This window comes from Hyaena hyaena, unplaced genomic scaffold (genome assembly GCF_003009895.1).
Source record: "Hyaena hyaena isolate Hyena2069 unplaced genomic scaffold, ASM300989v1 scaffold_69, whole genome shotgun sequence".
In the NCBI taxonomy this organism is placed as follows: Eukaryota; Metazoa; Chordata; class Mammalia; order Carnivora; family Hyaenidae; genus Hyaena; species Hyaena hyaena.
The window spans coordinates 2,164,549-2,186,864 of record NW_024080702.1 but is presented as its reverse complement, the minus strand read 5'-3'; the positions used below and the strand labels follow the sequence as shown (position 1 = coordinate 2,186,864).

The window sequence follows — 22,316 nt, the reverse complement described above, 5'->3', positions numbered from 1 at the left end:
GGGAATACAGGCATAAGACTCACACTCTGCTATTGGAGAAAGGAGAAAGCTCACTATGAATATGCAAAGTTTTCCAAGGCATCCACAATTAAGTGAAAAAGAACTAAGATGCAAAACACTTTTTACACAAAATATTTTTGTATATAAAAAAAAAGTCTTTGTGTCTGCATTTGTAGTTTCAGAGAGAAATTCTGAAAGATGTGGGAGAAATGAAGAAAAATGGGCATGCGGGGATGAAGGGTAAGATGGTAACACCTTTTAAAAAAATTTTTTTTGAGCCATGTGCATGTTTTACATATTTAAAATAAACATTTTAGAAAAAGTCAACAATACAGTTCTGCTGATAACATTATGAAACAACGCGGGAGCAGCTGTAGACCTGAGGCCGTGTGGGCACGACGGAGCTCCTGAGTAGGGACTGATAAAAGTCAACACGCCTCATCCCAGTCAGAAGGGAGAGGAGCTCAGCATGCAGGTTGTTGCGGATTTGGGTTTAACACGCACATTTTCATGTTTCTTTCTTTCCTGATTCTCTCCAGGGGTGTCAAATTAAGACCTCGGAATATGGCATACTACTCCCTCTTAGAAAAAAAAAAAAAATGCCAGACTTCCGAGGCAGATCTCACCACGGTGCTTGAAAAATAGAAATAGTGACTAATGAACAGGGCCAGGATGAGAAGCTTTGAAATGATTAGTTAGAGGAGCAAGTTAGCGTATGAGTAATTACAAAGTTGCCAAATGGCACTGGGGCTCTGGAAACCATTCCAATAGCATATTTCTGTATTAATTTGCTTTCGGACGTGAGCCATAAAATTATACAGCAGAGCTAATAAAGCTAATTACCTGCATGCACGCCCCCTCCCTTTCAGCCCCATAAGCCACCAAAAACCAGTCTTCTTTCTGAGCCTGGACACGAATGCAGAGCTGGCCCATCAGTCAGTCATGCAGTCGCCCTCATCACCTGCTAGTAATGCAAAACCACAACATGCCCGTAACAAGGGCAGAGGTGGTAGCAGCTACTAAATGATGATGGTGATTCTATATCATTTCTATTAGAAAGTTTCCAGGGGCTCCTGGGGGGCTCAGTTGGTTAAGCGTCCGACTTTGGCTCAGGTCATGATCTCATCGTTCGTGGGTTCGAGCCCCACGTCGGGCTCTGTGCTGACAGCTCAGAGCCTGGAGCCTGTTTCAGATTCTGTGTCTCCCTTTCTCTCCGACCCTCCCTTGCTCGCTCTCTCTCTCAGAAATAAATAAAACATTAAAAAAAAATCTACTTTAAAGAAAGAACGTTTCCAAAGTGCCTCCCATGAGAAAGGCCTTTTGGTAAGTGATAAAGTATCTTTGCAATTTAATGCTATCTTTAAGACTTCAGAACCTAATGGATATAAGGTAGGAGTTGCTATTTCTATTTCAAAAAAAATCTTTTTAACTTGGGCACAAGGTGAGAGCAACAGTTGACACAGTTCTGAAGTGGCAGGATCCAGGCAGTCTGACCCTACAGCCCCCGTTCTGGACCCCACTTTCTGACAGCTTGCACTAAACAGTGGATCAATTCCTCACAGTACACTGGGCATGGACCCACGACCTCCACCGGACAGACAAGGGTCTTTTTTCTTTTCTTTTTTTGTCATTTCTTTCTTTTTTAAATAGTTTATTGTCAAGTTGGTTTCCACATAACACCCAGTGCTCATCCCCACAAGTGCCCTCCTCCATGTCCATCACCCCCTTTCCCCTCTCCCCGCACCCATCAGCCCTCAGTTTGTTCTCAGCATTCAAGAGTCTCTCATAGTTTGCCTCCCTCCCTCTGCCCCACTATTTCCCCCCTTCTTCTCCCCCACAGTCCTCCATTAAGTTCCTCCTAATCCTCCTATATGTGTAAACATATGGTATCTGTCCTTCTCTGCCTGACTTATTTCACTCAGCATAACACCCTCAAGGTCCATCCATGTTGCTACACATGGCCAGATTTCATTGTTTCTCATTGCCATGTAGTATTCCATGGTATAGATAAACCACATCTTCCTGATCCATTCATTAACAGATGGTGCTGGGAGAAGTGGACAGCAACATGCAGAAGAATGAAACTAGATAATTTTCTCACACCACACAGAAAAATAAACTCAAAATGGATAAAGGACCTGAATGTAATACAGGAAACCATCAAAACGCTAGAGGAGAAAGCAGGAAACAACCTCCTTGACCTCAACCGCAGCAATTTCTTACTTGACTCACCCCCAAAGGCAAGGGAATCAAGAGCAAAAATGAACTATTGGGACCTCATCAAGATTAAAAACTTATGTACGGCAAATGAAACAATCCATAAAACTAATAGGCAACTGACGGAATGGGAAAAGATAGTTGCAAATGACATATCAGATAAAGGGCTAGTATCCACAATCTATAAGGAACTCACCAAACTCCATACCCGAAAAACAAACAATCCAGTGAAGAAATGGGCAGAAGATATGAACAGACACTTCCCCAAAGAGGACATCTAGATGGACAAGGGTCTTTCTGTGCACGGGGCTGGGTCAAGCCAGAGCCCCGAGGCTGCAGGTGGAGGTGGTCAGCCAGCTTGGAGCAGGCCCTGCGGGGAACTCTCCGTGGTGCTGAAAATGCTCCCTCCCTTTAAATCCCTTTCTAGTCAGCCTGGACTCGGCCATCACATCTCCAAGCAGTCATGGAGTCCTTGCCCGGAGATCCTGTTCCTGTCCCTTAGGAGGGTAAGGATGTGATGCTGCAGCACGGACCCAGGCTTTGTGGGTCTCCTAAACCACACTCACATGTAATGATCAACACTGTGTGCCTGAAGCAGAACATGCAAGCTCCCAGCTCAGGTCAGCACAACCCACATTCTGCTTCTGAGGCCCCCCAAGGGCAGCATCTAGCTCCCAGCAGGGAATGCCAAATACCCTTTATGGTGCCCCCCATGCTTGCCACTTCTGCCTCAAAGACAAAGCTGAGTTACCTGGAGTCCCTGGTGCTGGCTCACAAACCCTTGGAGGTGCTGAGCCATGAGGCCCAGGGTCTGGGGTTGGACCTTGCTCAGTGTGAACTTCTGTCCCACCCTCCCCAAACTAGCAAGGTCAATCAGCAGGCAGCCATACCTTCCCAACTGCTTAGCTGAATTCAGAGGACTGCTTGTGGCTGTAAGCCCCAGGAGAGTAGGTGGTGTCCCTGGTCACCAGCACTGTGCCTGGCACACAGTAGGTGCTTAATAAATACCTGCCTCTTTTTCCTGGGCACGTATTATGTGTTAGTTACCTACAAATCATCTCATACAGTCCTTACAACAGTGTCAAATTGATGAAACCTCCTCGAGGATAGTAAGAAACTTCTCCAGAGCCACACAGCCAAGAAGGGTGAGCACGAGGTTCACATTCAGTTGATTCCAAGTGCATTGCTCATTCCCTGCCAGACGTTCTCCACACATGCCACATGTGTCCAGGGAGATGTGTCTTAAGTCCACAGTGCAGCAGATGTACTGGGTCAAGATCTCCCCTGCAAGACATCTTTAAAGCAACAGACTCAAGGTGCCACAGGGGCCCAGAAGGCACCTTACTGAGGTCAAGAGTCTCTTGGACCCTAAATGGCTCACTCTTCCTCCTGTGAGGTTATCCATGAAGTTCTGGGATAGGACCTGAGGGTAGTAGGCACCCAGATGTGTTCAGCAGTATTGGCTTGAGCCCAAAGTATGTGGGTACATCCTACAATGAGATTGTGTGGTGTCTAGTTCCAGCACTATATGGCATGTGTAAGTGAGGACCCCACCTGGGGAGTTTAGAGTGGGGGGTGGGGAGAGAGGAGAGAAGATGCTTCCTGCATGGCAAGAACAGCCCCAAGCTGGCCAATGATGAGCACCAACACAAACCTGGCAGGCCATCCCTAAGCTCTGGGCTCCCTCCTAATTCCTACAGCAGCACTGTTTACCCCAGACTCCAGACCTCTATTGCTATAACTGATTCCCCAATTAAGCCAGGGTGAGCACCTTGGGTGCAAAGACCAGGTTTCCTACCTCTAAGTCCCTAATTCAGATCTATGGAGCTGAGAGGCAGTAAAAGTCAAGTGAGTGAGTAAATTTGTCCAGGAATGACACAGAAGGAATTGTACTAGTAGCTTTAAGTTATCATCTCTACTGGGCCAGTTTATCATCACATCACTACCTGCACAAGCTTGGGTGAGTGACCATTTACTGAGCACCTACTGTGCACCTGGGCCTCTGAGTGTACAGTCCATGATGACATATGGACTCTACCCTGAAGGGCACCGTGGTGAGAACATATCTGAGACTCATGCTCACTACATGCAAGAGCTGTCCAGCAGAGAGGGGACCTATGCTTATAGAAGATACACAATCAAATATGAGTGACCCCCATGCTCAGAGAGACATCATTCTATACTCCTTTTCTAGACTCAAGGCTCAGAGCACCACCAATACTCTGGTTTTCCACTGTAGCATTTTATCTATCTATCTATCTATCTATCTATCTATCTATCTATCTATCTACCTGCCTACCTACCTACCTGCCTACCTATCTTCCTTCCTTCCTTCCTTCCTTCCTTCCTTCCTTCCTTCCTACCTACCTACCTACCTACTACCTACCTACCTAGAGTGTGTGCGAGAGCCACGTGCAAGTGTGTGACCAGGCAAGGGGCAGAGGGAGAGATAGAGAGAGAAACCCAAGCAGGCTCCACACTGTCAGTGCAGAGCCAAGTGTGGGGCTCAATCCCATGAAGCATGGGGTCATGGCCTGGGCTGAAATCGGGATTTGGATGCTTATCCGACTGAGCTGTCCATGCACCCCTCCACCTAACATTTTAGAGCAGAAATGGATGTCAGGTACCTGTAGCCTGAGAGGAACCCCAATCGTGGCAGTGATCCTCCATGTCAATGCAACACCATGTAAGAGCCTCATCGAGAGCACGAGCAGCAGAGGCAGACCTACACTGTCCTGTACATCTCTCCAGGCTCTTGCACCAAAGTCCCAAAAGAAGGCAGCACAATCGCACAATACAAAAACATGTCCTAGAGACACCATGCCCGGAGAGCAGTGGGGTGAGGAGGGGGGCATCTCTTTGCTCCACCAGAGCCATCTTCCAAAAGGGAGTCTGATGACATGCTCCCTTGCTCAAAATCCTGCTGTGGCTCTACTTGTTGCTTGGGGGATAAAACCTGACTCCCTAGAAGCTTATGCAAGTTCCCCATGGTTTTTTCCCTGACCTCCCCCCTTGCACATCTTGTACCCGAGAATGTGCACCAGCCACGTGGAACCATCAGTACTTCTTACAGCAGATGCTGCTGCCTCCTGCCTTGACTTCTGTGCTCCCCCCGCCTGGAACCCTCCTCAGTCTTTTTAGTGACCACACCCCCGTCTCTGGAGTTTAAACTTCACTGCATCTGAGATGTCCTCTCTGACCCATCCCCAGCCTAGAAGCCACCCCTTCCTTCTCCCCTGGCTGTGGTGGCTGAACCCTGGAGTGTGTCTATCCTGCACGAGTCACATGCATTTGTCCCCGTGTGCCTCTACAACTGCAGCATGTGCACCACAATTCACACCCAGTACTTGTTAATGCACACTCCGTGTGCTGTGCTAGCTGCTGCGGATGGAAGGCCAACCAAGATGAGAGTCCTCCTACTTTTAAGGAGCTCAGTCTGCTGTGCAAGGATTATATATTATTATTAGTCATGCATTATTATTAATTAAACTTAATATTTGGGCACAGCCTTTTTATTTACAACATTCTCCATGCACACTCAGTTAATATTCTACGTGTCTTGGGAACCATGAATGTTTGCTTCCAAATCTTTGAAAAACAGCCAGATGCAAGGAAAATGCAGGAAGTTAATAAAATACCTTCCCTCTCATCTTCTGCTAGACCATTAGTGAAATACTTGGGAATGTACTGCAATTTGAAAACATTGAGCAGTTTTTTGAGATCTTGTCTTCATTGATGTGACTCAGGTTTACCATGAACTGGTCTTCTGTTTTAGGAAAAAGTGATTGTTCAACCAACTCTTCCCTGGGGGACCCTGGAACCCAATGGGTCACCAGGCTCTCCTCTGAGCCCACAGGCCCGAGTTCTAACTGCCACACCTCTCATAGGAGAAAGCAGGTCCAGGATCGGAACTCTCAGTTGTGACCCACAGCCTTCCAAGCAAAAGCTGGAAACCCATCACATGAGAGCAACTGGCAGTCACTTCCATACTGGCTTCTAGGTGAGTGTCCCAGAGAGGGTGCTCTCAGAGGGGGCAGGGCTGGACCTCGGGTATCCCCCCAGGAAGATGGCATCTGCACCCCACATGCCAGATCTGGAAGAACTACAGGTGCAAGGACTTAGACCAGCCCCACTTCAGCTCAAATAAATTAGCAGATTGTCATAAATAGAAATTACACTAATGGAAAGGCTGCTTTAAGTGATTACCAAGCCTCTTTCCCATGACTGTGTTTTCCAATCTGCCTCGTGAACTTTGAGAATGCTGATGTGAGCTGTTCTCATCTCAGGAGGGGTGCCTGCAGCTCGGCTCAGCTCCCTGGTGTCAGAGGCCCAAACTGGACAGAAAATGCCATGCAGCATGGCAAGCTGCCCAGGGGCAACCTGCAGTGGTTCCTCTCTTCATGTCTTGTGGGGCTGCGGGGCAAGCAGGTGAAATAGGGAGAACCCTCCAGGGGGCTGTGTGGTACCAGTCAGCGGGGTTCCCAAGGCACACTGCAGCCTTATTCAGATTCCTCTGGAAAAACAGGGATAATACGAAGGCCATGGCAGTGACCAGATGCTCTTCTGCTGTCCCCAGCACGGACCCAACGGCACAGACTCTGAAGCCAGATAACTGGGTACAAATCCCAGCTCTGCCACTCAGTGCCCGGTGACTTGAAACAAGTCAGTGAACCTAACTGGGCCTCAGTCTCCTTACCCGTAGAATGTGGATAAAACTACTTCCTACGGTTTTTGTGAAAAGTGAGTCAATCCAAATAAATTACTGAGAACAGTGCTTGGTTCCTGGCAGGTATTATTTGGGCGTGTGTGGTCATTTCGTGACTCTTACATAGATATGCTCGCTCTCAGTGACTGTTACACCCAAAGTACGGAGGAAGGAGCGGCTGTTAAGTGCACACGTACACATTGTGCATATCGATTTGGGTGATGTTCACACACATGCATCGTCTACGACAGGCACACACCATACGCCCCACCCACACCACACACATACCACGGCGCGCACAACACATACAGACCTAAAACGAGTGCTTTGCATCTGGGGAAGCCCTTCCTCATGCTCACGAGCCAAATCTGAAATCTACGCTGGGTGCCAAACCTTGATTCCTTTCAAAGCAACTGGCTCCCATGTCTGGACTGGGAAAGGCAGCAATCAAACCCGCATTTCCTCGCCTTCTCCCTCTGCACACCAGAGGCTGAGGAGCCAGGGCCACCGCGCCGCACCAGTGGTCACGCGGACTGCCTCTCCCTGGCTGGCAAGGCCGCTCCTCTGTGAGATCAAAGACCTTGGAGCCAATTGATTACCAACAGCTGGAGAAGCTAACCTCCCTAATGGCAGACACAAACCACAACCCTGTATTCGACTTCAGGTGATCAAGAAGCCAGCTGTGCTGATGACAGGAGCTATTTGTATTAAATTCATCTAGATTAAACAGCATCTCCTCAGAGGACTATTAGGAAAGCATAGGGTCCTGGGTTTTAAGAGATCTTGTTTTAAGACATTTGATTTGTTTTTTTCAGGGGATGGGAAGACACAGCCCCAAGAAGCAGCATCTTGGGAGAATAAACCACAAGCCAGGTGGGGAGCATAAAGGGCGACCTTTGGCAATCCACTGTGCACACGACTCCCCCTCTGCCTCGGTCTTAAAATGGAGGAGGAGTCAGCTGAAGGCAAATTCCCTTCATGGGAAGATTGCAGTCTGGAAAGCTGAGAAGCCAGGCGTAGTGTGTTCTAGGCCGGCGGTCCTGGTCAAGACCGAGGACATTGCGCCTCTAGTCTTGTAGGCTTCTGCTTGCCAAACTCCAGCAAAAACCAGTCACAAATGTCACAGCCCATGGAGATTCTTGGGTTTGCACAGGGTGACTGGTATTTGCACGGCCAGATGCAGACACTGCCTACCAACGCGCACGCTGGGGCTCCTGGACGCACCCACGACCCCTCGCTCAGAACAGCCGCGCTGCTCCGTGTCCTGTCGCATCCCAGTTACTGAGGCTTACGTGACCTCTGCAGGCTGTGAAGATAGTGCATCTCCCGCGCGGGGACGTCAGTCCTCAGGCATCTGAAACCCGGGCTGCAGTTGGGCTCCTCCAGCCTCTACCTGGCCCTCAAAGCAGCCAGATGGTGACAAACGGTCTCCAGACAGCACAGAGGAGATGCATGTTTGTCAGACCACCTGGCGGAGACGCTGCCCAGATGGTCCGGGTCACTGGCCTTTGTGGGGACCAGCTGAATGGTGCACCCGGCTCTTGTCATGAAAGCTACATGGGGGTTGGGTTCAGATATGTCAGCAAGTATCTCACCGACCCCTGAAATGCTCCTTGGAGGGACATTTGCAATGAAACCGGGAAAAGGAGAAGGTAAGAGGACTCTGGCTCGCCCTTCATCTGTCTCCACCACAGACAGTCTGTGCACGGTGGCCCCCTGGAAGAGGAGCCAGGCTTCAAAGAGGACGCACCTGTGCATGGAAACTCCTGTCACACGTGCTACAGCAGCGAGCACAGCGCAGCGAGGCTGGTAACCGTGTGGTCTGCAGCATAATCATCCGCCAACGGTTTTAACCCCTACGTGCTGGGGAAGACACACAGCTCTGTCGCGGGAGGGCCCACACCTGATCTTGCTCATCACGGAGGTCCCTGGTGCTCCGCACAAGCCCAGCACAAAGCAGGCCATCAGCCAACAGCTGCTAAAGGAATGGGCCATGTGTGGCGTGGGTTCAGACAGCACAGCCGGGCACAGGAGACATGACCTTGTGGGAAAATAAACCTCCCTGTACTTTGCAAGGACAGTGGCAAACGAGACCTAGGCACTGAGTCCAGCGGAAGGGGCAAGCTCCAGCCAGGCGGGATGGGAGAGGTCAGTGATGGACCAGGCTCCTCGGGAGACCAGAAGCGTGAGGTCAACCACAAAGAATGAGGAAGACTCCATCAGACACTGATGGACTCTCCTTTCCTGAACCACAAAAGGAAAGTGAAAACAGACACGGCCAAACTACAAGCACCCCAGAACCAGCTACTCCGAGGAACTCAGAACTATAGTCCCAGACCCTTTGTGGCAGGTCCCATCACAGGCGGAAGTGAGGGCCTGGGCGAGGCCCGGCCCACGGTCTTCTGCGCAGGATATGCCTTCTCTGGAGCAGGAAAGGGGTCCCACGGGGCCGACACCCTCCAGGGGCAGGAACTAGGATTACACCTGGTCAAGTGGGGCCTCACGCAGACAGCAAGGAGGTCACACTGGTTTTGGGATCCTGACTGTCTGGCCAGCCGTGTCACCCTCAGGTCAGTTACTTAACTTCCAAAATGCACTTATTTTTAAAAACAGAGTACTTACTATCTGTTTTTGCAGGTTTGGGGTTAAAAAAAAATAGCAAATACCTTGGTTGACACCTAGGAGGTGATCAAAAGGGTAACAGGATGATTAGAATTAACCCTCACAGCTAACTAGAGCAGGTGTTCTCACCGTGGCTGAACAGACGAGCACAGGGGCCCCTCGGGCCACAGCCTCCCACTGGAAACGGCAGAGCTGGGCCTCTGACCCTGGGCTCCGGTCCCAACAGTGTGGTATCCTTGGTCCTGGCCCAAAGCCAAACACAGGCACCTTTCGGATTATGTGTGGAATGCTATTATCTGCTACCAACAATCTGGGCCACATCAAGGTTTCCTACGTTCAGTAAAGACCGTCCGATAGCGGTAGCTGGCAGGTAATAAGGTGGAAATTAGACTGTGCAAAGGAGCTGAAAGTAAGGGGACATTATATTCCATCCAAAAAGTACCGCCATCTGCCACATGAGCCCAGCTGTCCCGGACAGAGGCTGCCTGTGCAGACCGACCACCCCACCCCTGGGAAACGGTGCACACATCACATGTAAGCGAGTTCCTCTTGAGAAAGAGGGAAAGTCCCTTAAAAAATCACCAGGCTGGGGCGCCTGGGTGGCTCAGTCCACTGAGTAACTCTCGGTTTCGGCTCTGGTCATGATCCCAGTGTCCTAAGATTGAGCGCCACGTTGGGCTCTGTGCTGAGTGTGCCCCTCCCTCTCTGCCCCATCCCCTCCCCAGTTCATATGCACTCTCTCTAAAATAAGAAAAGTGAATAAAGAAAATTACCCGACTAAGGTTGGCGCCAAGGAACAAGTAATGCGGGAGAAAGAACTTCCTGACAGATCTCAGAGCATGGCAGGGAGGGGGAGGGAGGGAGAGCAGAGGGCCCAGCTCCAGGCGCAGGAGGCTCCTGCACCCTGCCACCTCTCTGCTCTGCCTGCTGCGTTACCGGTCACAGGGAACGACATAGGTCCCTGCTGCTCTCGGGCTCCGGAATGTGCCGGCGCTCACACAGAAAGGCTCCCGTCTCAGCCCTTCCAAGCTGCACTGTAAGAGCCCATCTCTGTGTCTGCTCGTCCCCTTAGCCTGGGGGCACGTCCAGGACCCCAGCACCGGAGCACGACAATACACACAGCTCATCACAGGTCAGCGGGGGGGCCGGAGTTCCCGTCTGCTGCCCTGGTGTTACAGATGTGACGCTGACGGGCCCAGAGACTCACGGGTCCACAGTCGCCACGGAAATGTGCCTAGCTTGCCTTACGTGCTACATGTGGGCCACTTTCATTACTCTAGATGAGTGTCAAATTAGGCTCGAATTTTGGTATAAAGTCTAAATATTGAGAAAATATTACTAAAATGCATCATAAAATTATTAGCCAATTCAATCTTTGGTCTTTCCATCTGCTTGAATCCAGGTTTACAATAGCAGAAGTCTGCTATTCATCCCATGCCAGATGTCATTACCAGATGAAAGAGAGAGGGAAAGAGAGAGAGAGAGAGAGAGAGAGAGATGTCCTACTGTTCATTCTCTTTAATGGAATCCACCTGCAGGGACGGTCTCTCAAAAACTTCCCATCAGTACATCTAGGAGACAGATGTGCCTGGCACATGGTACATATTCAGTAAGTATCTGTTGCATGATTAAGCAAATACAGAAAATGGGGATGTCACCTCTTAAAGGAGGCAGAGCTAAAAGCAGAGAAACCCAAAGACATTTTCAGCATGTTTTGGGTCAGTGTTTACAAAGAACGTAAGCATTTTGATGGCCAGCAGCATCCGTCTAGGAGGCACCACATCCTGCCAGGGCCGCTGGCTTGCAGGACGACTAACGGCTCCTGCTAAGCGCCTGCTCTCCCCCTTCCTCCGTGTGAACTGGACAGGTTGTCATCCCGCAGACTGGGACCTGAGACCATGGACGACGACCGGGCCAGCCCTGGGCAGCACCTGGGAAGGGGCAGGCGCGTCACCAGCAGGTGCTGCCGTAGCCCTACCAGCAGGAGTGAGGGGTGCAACATACCCCCCCGATTCCGAGGCTCCCTATTTCTATCTTCACCCAGAGTGAGACACTCAGGAGACAGATGCCTTCCTGCCGGGCCCCCCCCCCCCCGACACACTGCCCCTTCCTCCACGGGGCAGAGGCGAACTCATTCTCAGCCTGGCCTGCTGGTCTGAGAAAAGCTCCCTGCGTGAAACTCAAGCCCGGAGGCCTAGGAGCAGGGCATGTCCCGGCTCACGGGGGGACATGAGCATCTAGAGGTCACAGTGCCTCCACCCCAAGCCCCCCACCTCAGCATCAGCATCACGGCCACGGAGAGCTCTGCTATCTCCCAGCAGAACAGGGTGGGGGGCAGGGTTCTCGATCTTCCCTAAGGACAGGCCACCCCACACCAGGCAGCCAGCCTCACCATGTCCTGGCTGGACTCAGAGGCGACCCAGCCAACCTCTCCCCAGGGGTGCAAGCGCGTGAGTCAGAGACAGGAGTGGTAAAGGAGATGGCCGGGTGTGCGGGTGAATGCTGCTTCCTTCTGGGCTTTGTCGCCAGTAGGCACTGGCTGGGCTCCAACCCCAAGCTGAGCTCTGGGTGGGCCCGAGACAGGGAGGACCCCATTCATCCCTCCTTTCCACCGCCTTCTGTACAAAGGCAAACACCTCAACTCCGTGGTGTGCCACTGAGGTTCTGAGTCTCCAGGGACTGGGTTTAGTGTCTTGCTCCCAAATTCTGGCTTATTTTGTCCCCGCTCCTTGGGGGCAGGGACTACCAGCCTCAGATCCACTGTAGTGGGCAAAAAGCAACATGTCTCTACTCCTGGAAACTGCCACCTGCAGACTGAGGATCTTTCTAGAATCCAGGGAATTTTCAGTCTAGAATGATCTGAGGCCATACAGCACACGTGTGAGTCATCCCCATCAGAACTGCCGTTCCCTGGGAGCCACTCTGAATGAGCCATCCCTCCTCTTACACACTGGGACCGCTGGGCACCCCCCACCCTCATCCCTTGAAGAAACATCTACTCGCCCTACAAAAGCCACTCTAACGCCCCCCTTCTGGGGAGCCTTCCCCGAAGGCCCCATGCCCACACAGCTTCTACCCCTGAACCTCACAGACATGGCACGATACCCCACTGTGCCCCTGAAGTGCATGGGGTCCCCAGCTGGCGAGCCACACCCCATGGGGCCACGAAGCTGCACCGAGGCCCCTCTTTCCATCTCAGCCTAAGTGTCTCGACCAATTCCCAACCAAGAGCAGGTGCTCTGTGAGACAGTCGAATGCTCACACAACGCGCCTGGGATCCTCTCAGGGGCAGAGCACCTGCTGTGAGCCGGGCACATCTCACGTTCACAGCGGGGCCAGGGCTGCCCCAGGCACCCTCGGGCAGCACCGTCCCTGTGAAGCCCCTCAGTATTCCCCTGCCTCGGTTAGCCGTGCAGTCCGATTTCAGTCTCCCGGACAGCTGCGTCCTGGAGGGAATGGTCAGTGTATGGCACTCCTGGGGTCCAGCAATGACAGCAGGGCACGAGAATGGGTCACTAACACAGACATCCCCACCGGCAAGAAACACATGATCCAAGACATTCCAGGGGAATGGCCTTTCCTCATCCTGAATCGATACCTCATTTGTGGAGTCCTGTCTCCTTGACACGCCCCAGCTAAGATGTGTGTGCCTACGGTGCCACAGTGAAGCCCTCTTGGGTCCTTCCCAGTGGGCAGAGCCCCCGAGCGGGGTGTGCCAGGCCAAGGCGGCCACCGTGAAAAGGATATGATTCTCCAGTGCACGTCCAGCTTGCTGTCGATCTCCAGGCCGCGGGCTTCCTGCCTCTCCTCCTCTAGCTGCTTCGGATTTGCAGGCTGTCCCTTCTCCCCAGGGAATTCTGGGAAACTCTCGAAGTTGAACTTGTCCACTTGAATGGCCATTCTAAGAGAAGGGGGGGGCGGGAAATAGCAGAGAATTAATCAGCAGGGCAATGTCTTCTGCTGGCTGTTGGAGAATCAGCACATGCCAGCGTGAGACTGTATAATGAATCATTATCGTTAGTAATTCATAACGGATTCGTTCCAAGAAAATGAAATAATAGACTCCCAGGGTAGTGCTGGCTTCAGAGCTGGTCCAACACACAGTTTAGAGCTGAAGACACAGCCAGAGCTCCCAACCTCAGAGCAGACTTGCATCCCCCGAAGGAAATGTAATTTCTAGAACAGGACAAGGCAGACGGGACCCCGTGTAGAAGATCAGAGAGGACTAGCAATTATTCGACCCCGGGGGCCCCCAAAGTCTCCTCATCAGGGCCCTGCCCATCACCCCCACCTTACCCTCAGCCACAGGACTTGCTCACACACACTGTGCCTGGCCAGCTACGCCCTGCCTGTCTCCTTCTGGCCCCCGCACCCAGGACCCTGTCTTGTGACACCCTGCCCTTCAGGTTTCTGCTTAACTAACACACCCTCCACAAAGCCTCCCTGCCTGCTGGCTGTGTCCAGCCTTCTCCACCTTCCGGAAGTTTCTAGAACACAGCAGGCTCTTTCTGCCTCAGTCTTAGTGCTGCTTCTCCTGACCCATGTGCAGGTGGAGCCCCGCACTCTCGAGGTCTGAGCTTCTGGGCACGCCCCACCCCCACAGCAGCACCCTCCTATCTCCGCCTTGCCTCCCTCCATGGCAGCATTCACTTCTGCCACAGCATTTACTACGAGCCGTAGTGGGTTCGTATTTGTGGGCTTCACTGTCCATCAGCTCTACTGCAGTTTAGCTCCCTGAGGACAGAGGTCTGTGTGGTCTTGCTCCACAGTCTCCCAGGCCTGGATAACGCCTGGCACACTGCAACTCGGCCAATGACTCCCTGTAGAAACGAACATGTGAACTAAGCACATTCCCTGACAGCCTGGACCAGCGTTCACCTCCTCCCCTCACTGCTGCCTGACCTCTGCACCTGTGTCCTTGTGCTATACCCCCAGACCCTATGGCACCTGACGTGTAGATGCCAGGTAGCACATGGGTGTGCATGCTCTAATTAGCTCCTTGTAGCCTGCTTCGGCTCCCGACCATGACCTTCATGCTGTCAGAGGCTGTGTCTCACTGATGCTTGCAACCCTGCCTCTTAGCACAGAATCAAGCATACAGGAGGTGCTCAATAAAGGGGTGTTCCATGGATAGATGGAAGGAGAAGGGGAAGAAGAGGTTTTTTTCATGTGAGGGCCCCGCAGTTCTGGCTCAACTGAAAGTTGACAGAGTCATTTGGTCAAAGGATCAAAGTGAGTGTCTGTGTCATCCCAGATTGTGTTGTGGCCAAAACATCTGGCCAAACGCAGCGTGCTCGAATCGGCCCTGGAGCTATTCCCTGGGAAAACCCAGAGAGGAGACGAATCGCTTCCCAGTTCAGGGTGTACACACCCAATTTTCAACCCCAACAACCATAACAGCTTGCAGAGAACTACTGGGGTGTCAACAAATGTATGGCCTTTGCCGGGAGATGTCTGAAGCCCAGTGACCCCCCCGAGAACAAGAGACTTGTGTGCGTACATAGAACACGGCATTCCGGAGCAAGAACGACATTTCAGAGTCACACTGACTCTCTTTTCTGCCTGTAAAAGTCGACAGGCTTACCGGAAAAAGTTGGGAAAACAGCAAAAAGCACAATAAAGTAAAAAAGACTCAACCTTAATTGTAACACTTTAATTCTAGAATCTTTTTTCTAAGTATTTGTATTTTAATGCAGTTCAAACTGTTATAGGTGTATGTTATCATCTGTTTCATTTTATACAAGTGCACACATATATACGTGAACTTTATATCTTGTTTTATTCTCTCAATATACTATGAACACGTTCACATCATTAAAAATCAGTCTGTAGAACATCTCATCACACAGCCCTATCTTCGCTTAGTGAACAATTCCCCTATTTTCAGATATTTTCCATGTTTAAAAACTTACTACTGAAAACCATCCTAAACATCTTTGTGCTTCAATTTCCTGTCTGCATTTACACTGCGTGTTGAGGTCCATATCTAGAAGCAGAGACTGAATTGAGAGGGTGGAAAAGGTCAAGGCTGGCAGGCGGATGCCAAGTTCCTTCTCGGAAAGGCGTTTGCTGTGATGTGCGCCCCAGGCGACGAGGCTGGTACCCCTCTCCCTGCACCCCTGCCAATACTGGCCATGATCGATTTTCCATTTTTGCTAGGAAGAGGCGAAATGCTACCTCACCGATGTTTTAATTTGCAGGTCTGAATCGCTCCTGAAATTGAACACTTTTTTGAGAACCTTATTAGCCATTTTTCGTACATACATTTCTTCCCCTGTGAGGGGTCTACATGTCCAGCAGGGGTGCCTCTAATTTCTCACTCAGTGTAGGCTCTTCCTAGTCCCCCACCTCGAAGGGATTGTAAACCAAACAAGTGCTCTCTTTTAGCTAAAGGTCAGAATATTCCTAAGTTTCACTAAAAAGGCCAATTTCAGTTCATCACCTGATAACCCAAAAGGAACTAATAACTTTCACCTTTAAAAGGGGTTTGGAAACGTTCTGGATACCAGGATCTTCCTGCTAAACACAGAAGGAGAAAGCGTCCCTGGCAGGCTGGGTCCCCAGGGCCAGAAACGGACGCCGTGGTCATTAGGATTACATTTGTGTAATCACCTGAAGGGCTTTTCTGAACAATCTCTGATGAAGTAAGCATCAGACTACATGACCCTCTCCAGCCTTGATGAAATCATAGCCATGTGTGCCCGCGAGGCGGAAGGGGAAAGAAAATGAAATGTAACGGACACCTACTATGTGCCAGGCCCTATGCTAAGTACCCTGCACACACATTGATCTTTCTTATTACAGCAAGCGTAAGGATGGGTGCGGTTTGCTCTTTCACAGCTGTGAGGAGGCTCTATGAGTACAAGCTACTGCCCCACGTCAAGGGCCTCAGCTCAGACTCAGTACCACTGTTTTGTTTTTCGCTCCACTTGGCTCGCTCTCTTGCCCAGGCGGAGCACCTAAAAGGAAATTACCATTTGCTCATGCTGTGCGCAGAGCTGGACTGGGACACAGACCTAATGACCGCGAAGCCTGCTGCCATGTGAATAAACCGCCACTCCCCCACCACCTGTGACAGAGCTGTGAGCATCCCAGAGGCAGCACCCCTACTCTCCCACAGGCGCTGATGCTGAGGTACCAAGAAACTGAGTACCGACTAGGGTCACAGCCTCGACATCACTATGTGGTCTCAGAGTACAGCCCCCAGACATCACCACCTCCCCCTCCATCCTCACCGCCAGGAAGGAGAGGGCAGCTGGCGACAACCCATTTTCCTAGAGCCCAGTCTTGATGAGTGACCTCTCACCCCACGGGAACCTGCTGTATTACGTGCAGCACCAGGGACAGCGCCGTGGGGGGTGGCTGGGCACCCTGGGCGGGGTCGTTGCTCGCAGTCCAGCCCTCTCACTGGCTTCAGCCATCATGGTTTGAGGCTGCTGCTTCTGTCAGAAAGCCACACGGACTGGGGACAACAGTGTTCCTGGGGATGACGGCGACTGGGGAAGTGGGGGCAGGCAGAGGACAGAGCCCTGGTGCAGAGCTGGACGCCCACTCCACCCCTAACCGGAGACGCAGACAGCAGTACCTCATGGAGGGAGGGCTGAGAGGGTTCACGTGTTCTCACCCAGGCCTCCATCAGCCCAGGTAAGGATCAGAGTCACGCACAGGAAGAGGCACACCCATCTCCTCAGTTAGCGAGCACTCCCCAGGCCACTGCATCCCCACCTTCCTGCTGAGGACAACTTCCCACACAGAGCCCTCCTCACTCGGGTTTAAGCTCACACCCCTGTGAAACCTCTTCTCGGGGGTGAAGCAACACAGATCGGAGAATATTTGTGCAATCCACCGCCCCACAAAAAAGTGTCTGAAAAATAATCCAAAAACACAGCTGACCCTCTTGCAAATCACAGCGAAACTGGAAAACACTATCTTCAGTAGAGATAAAGAGAGGAAAGCAGGTGGGCAAGGACCCACAGCAAGCACACCTGCCGTCGGGGCAGCTGCAAGAGCTCGTTGCATAGCGGCGGCACCGCCGGTCTTACCAGGGGCTCGTGCCAGCACGGAAATCATCCTTCACACACCTTTTCACCAGGATGTCTCTGCTGTTCTTGTTGTTTGTTTCTACCTACTTTTAAATATTCGTTTTCATTTCGAAGTGTGATTGGTATATATTAGTTCTGTGTGTACAACATAGTGATTCAACACTTAGGCACCACCTGAATACTGCTGACACTAAGCACTACAGTACTATGGACTACGCTCCCTATGCTCTATGTTTCATCCCTGTGGCTTATATTTTGCCTGTCACCCACCTGCCTCCCCTCTGGAAACTATTAGTTTGTTCTCTGTATCTATGCATCTCTTTCTGTTCCTTGTTTGGTTATGTTTGTGTGTGTTTAGTTTCCACGTGGAAGTGAAATCATATGGTGTTTGTCCCACTCTGTCTGGCTTATTTCATTTGGCATCATGCCCTCTAGGTCCATCTATACTGTTGCAAATAACACGGTCTCTCTTTTTAATCAAGCGGTGGCATGGCACTGAGCGCAAGAGTGACTGATCTATGGCCAGGGGCTGACCTGGGGCGGGAATCTGGTCTCTGGGCTCCCTGTCCGGTGTAGTCTCAGAAGCGGGAGGGCATCTGCAAGGGACACCAGGATGAGACTGGTCCCTGGTGAACACGCAGAGTTGGGAAGTGCACGGCCATTTGCGGACCAAGGAGCACTCTCCAGGGCTCGGCGGCCAGCTCCACATGAGGGCTTCTCAGTTGTCCATCCTCCACAAGCTCTGTAACTTCTTGAAACCCAACCTTGTTTTCTGAAACGGGAGGAACACCTGCTGGCTCGGGTCATGTCATTAAGCAGTCTGATCCTGTGTGTAAACACACTTGGCACTTTGTCAGGATCCCTCTGGATTAGAAGAAAGGACCAGACTTGAACCCCAGGTAGGGGGGAGGCTCAGGCCCCACACACACCTGTCAGGACAGGACCACTTCAGATCCTCTAAAACAGCGCTCAAGCACCGGCTCCCCACAAGGCTTGGCCAACTGCACAAAGCCTCACCACACATTTCCTCCTGAGAGACGGCTGTCACCCAAACAAGTGCCCTGGGGTGTGCAGAGCACTGCAGCTGAGCCTGGGGCTGAACCCCACCTTGTACGGTTCTGGGTGGCTTACGTGAGATGGAAGACACAGAATGGTCAGTCCGGTGCCCAGCATGCAGGCAGCGTTGTATAAACAGCACCTACTGTCACGGTGGTTAATCCCACGTCAGGGACGCAGAGTCCACAGCACTGTGGAGCTGCGGAGGTAATCTCAGGGTTATGGGACTGCTCATGGGACTGCGGACACTCTCATTTCAAATGCAGCTGGGAGTCTCCATGCAGTATCCTGGGTGGGCTCCCTGGCCTCCCTGCCAGATTGTCCCTACCACTACTCCATTCTGTCCATCTCTGAGTAGCTAGAGTTAAATAAAATTAATACGACTACTGAATGCCAATTTTCATGCTTAATTTTATGGCCAAATGTGACAATAATAGTCAAGAGTTGGCACTAGGAAAAGGTGCTGTGATTTTCGAAGAGCCTATATAAAAGCGGTGGTTTTTAAAATATCATATGATTCAGTCTTTGAACAGCTGATAACCTCACCAGGGAAGTCATAATGATGACATTTAAATACAAATCAGGGAGTTGGATTTAGAAGGACTATCCACATATAATTAAATTGAACTTTCATTGGGAGATAATTGATAGTTATAAGACTGCTATTCTAAATTTATGTGCCGCGTCACATGGGCGTCTGCTTGCTCTACTGGCCTGCTCTGTTTCGTAATGAAGTACAATCTGAGTGAAAGGAAGCGGTCAACCTTGAGGAGGCGTGCATCCCGAGGAGGGGCGCTAAGCAGGCAAGAAAACAGCATGAACATTAACATTGGGATCACACCCAAAGAAGATAATTTTCTTCTTAGGCCTCATAGATCAATTATAACAAAGAAAAACCATTCTTTTTAATTGAAGAGAAAAGATACATTGGATTCTAAACAACCAAGCCTAGCGCAACCCAATCAGAGCATCACCAGCGATGGTGCCAACCACGGGCCACCCGGGGGCCATCAACATGCTTCACCGCCATCATCTCCACGTTCACAGCCGCCCGGAGAGGGATTAAATATGTGCACTGCAAAAATAACTTGCCCAAGGCTACAGAGACGGCCAACGGAGGTGAGGAATTCCTAACCAGGCCTGGAGAGCCTGGAGCCTGAGGCAGGCAGTGAGTGGACGGGTCCAGACAGGCATCCCTGCTCCCCCCAAACTCTGGGCGCACACACAGAGGGTGCTCCACAACGAACACTGTCCACGTGTCAACAGCTGCCTGCCACACCTGTGGCCACTGCGGTCAGAGCAGCTACAAGGCCCGAGGACTGGACTATGGGTCGGTGCAGCTCAGGAACAAGCCTGGGACACTCCGCCCCCCACCCCGTCTGCTCCGTGCACAGGCTGCAAAGTCACTATTCTAGGGCAGACTGAGCAGAAGCCTGGGTCAGGCAGATCGGTGCCCAGGCTCTTTGACTGGTAAAGTCTGCGTTGCTGAGGTGTTCAGTTTGTCTGAATCTCAAGTTCGTCGTCGTGAACTGAAGGTGTTTCGAACCTACCTACCTCTTTAGTTTGGATTCTATGCACTCAGGGAAAGCCCGGGTAGGGATTAGAGTGGCTGTCAGGTGACAGTGGCCTCTCACTGGCAAGGCAACTTCTCAAAAGACCGACTGTCGGGTCTGAACACCCTGGTTCCTTAATCAGAGTCCGGCTGGTTCCACAGGAGAGAGGGACCAGTGAAGACACCCCCTGTGGCACCGAGAAAGCTCCTGCTCGTATTGTCCCATTCTATACTCACCCATTTTACAAAAGGGTGAACTGAGCTCACAAGAGGGAAACAGCCCCACACAGTCACCAGGTGTTAGTTTAAAAAAAAAAAAAAAAAAAAGCCAGACTCTACTGGGGCCCATTGCCTTGGAATGCTGGCTGCTGGTGCTCACCCCTCCAGGGAACTAACTCCATCCACCCTTGCAGACCCGGCCGGAAACAGCCTTCCTGGGAGGTGTCCCTGCCTGCCCAGCCTGCCTTCCAAACCTCTGAGGCGCCCAGTGATGGCCAGCGTCCATGCCCACCCCGCCCGGGACAGGACCGCGTAGCCAGGGTGCTGAACTTGCTCTGGGACCCCTGGAAAGGGTACAGGTGCATCCTCAGAAATAGCCCTTGCTTGCAGATACTTCTTTTATAAACTCTGCACACATTTATTCTGTGTGAGAAGGAAGAGAATGAAACAAATGATGCTTCCAGCGTTGGGAGACCGTGGCCCCGCCGCAGAAAGCCAGGTCCACAGAGTCGGATGTCAGGAGTGCCTCCTTCTATCTCAGCCACGTGTGTGGCAGCACAATGCTTAGCTTGCATGTCTGTAGGTGAACATTTATTTTAGAACCCGTAAGTGCCTTCCTTAGCACAGAAAACAGCGCCTAGTAAAAGGAGACTCACCCTCAATGTCATCAGGCCGCCAGCCACTCCCCAGCTCTGGACGGCAGCAAGCAGAGTGCGGACTGCTCGCCGGGGTTGCTGCTAACTGATTTCCCTCCCCCTGGCCTCCCACGGGGACAGCTGTCCCATCCTCACCAGCCGGCCTGCTGGATCCGCAGGTCTGGGAAAGGCAGGGAGAAGCCAGGCTCGGTGCCTTCTTCCCCGTGGCCTCAGCAGCACCTTGTGAAGGAGTCCGGGTCCGCAGGTGAGCGCGTGGGATCCAGGGCGGTCGCCTCATGTGAGGCCTCACCCGGCAGGGGCGACAGTGCAGACAAGGGAGCACGGGTTCTAATCCATCCTCTGTCACCCGTGAGCTCTGCGGTCAGAGTGAGTTATCCCAGTGTCTGCAGGCCTCAGTTTCTCCATCTGTACAATGGATACCCTCCCTTGAAGTCAGTCAGGACTGTGGAGAATTAATTTGAACCTCCTGGCATATAATTTGTGCTCACAATTCCTTTTTTTTTTTTTTAATTTTTTAAAATTTATTTCTGAGAGAGAGAGAGAGAGAGCATGATCAGAGGAGGGCAAGACTCTAAAGTGAGAAGGCAACCTTGCTTGTGATGCAAGTGCATCACAAAGGATCACACAAGAGAGGGGTCCCAAACCTACTCGGTGAGTAGGGGTAGACGTGGACGCCCCCTGGCATAACCCCAGCCCAGAGAAATGAGGAGACAGAGAGAGGGGAGCAAACATCTCTGGCAGGTTTTCCCCTAGGATGTTATCATAGAAAGAACGCACGAGAAATACATGGAAGTACTTTTGACATCGGGGTTTAAGATGGACCGTGGTGGTTTGCCTCATTGAGCTAATCAGATGCAGAAGAACCCACAAAAATAAATAACCTAAAACAGCTCTCGTGGGGCAGCTACACACGGGTCAGACAGGGGGACCGGTCAGAGAGCGGCAGAAGGATCGGGCACGCTGCCAATTTCAAAGGTAAAGGAAAATAGACCGGACACGCTCAAGGGCAACAGGGATTCAATTACCCTCCATGGAAATAAAAATTCCCTTGTAGAAATATGTTCCTATTAAATGGAGCTGAGCCTGTAAAAATTAGCATGTTGTTATCAGCCCTGTGGACAGAAGTCTTTCTGTGTTCGGAAGCACGGTCCCCTGCCTTCCACAGGACACGTGCCTGCAGTCACCTGCCCTGGTGATGGGGGTTCTCTGTGAGCCACGGGGAGGGCCTCCGCAGGGGTCAGGGGTCC

General features: G+C 51.5%; 1 protein-coding gene across 2 annotated transcripts in view; it reads right to left on the bottom strand.

The window, feature by feature from the left end:
• Nucleotides 1–22,316, bottom strand: part of TRAPPC9 (trafficking protein particle complex 9) — a 555,131-nt gene that overhangs the window by 124,168 nt on the left and 408,647 nt on the right. For both annotated transcript variants that reach the window (XM_039232979.1, XM_039232980.1), the window contains one exon: nt 13,292–13,445. In XM_039232979.1, coding sequence (XP_039088910.1) covers nt 13,292–13,445 — 154 coding nt within the window. The remainder of the gene's footprint in view (nt 1–13,291; nt 13,446–22,316) is intronic.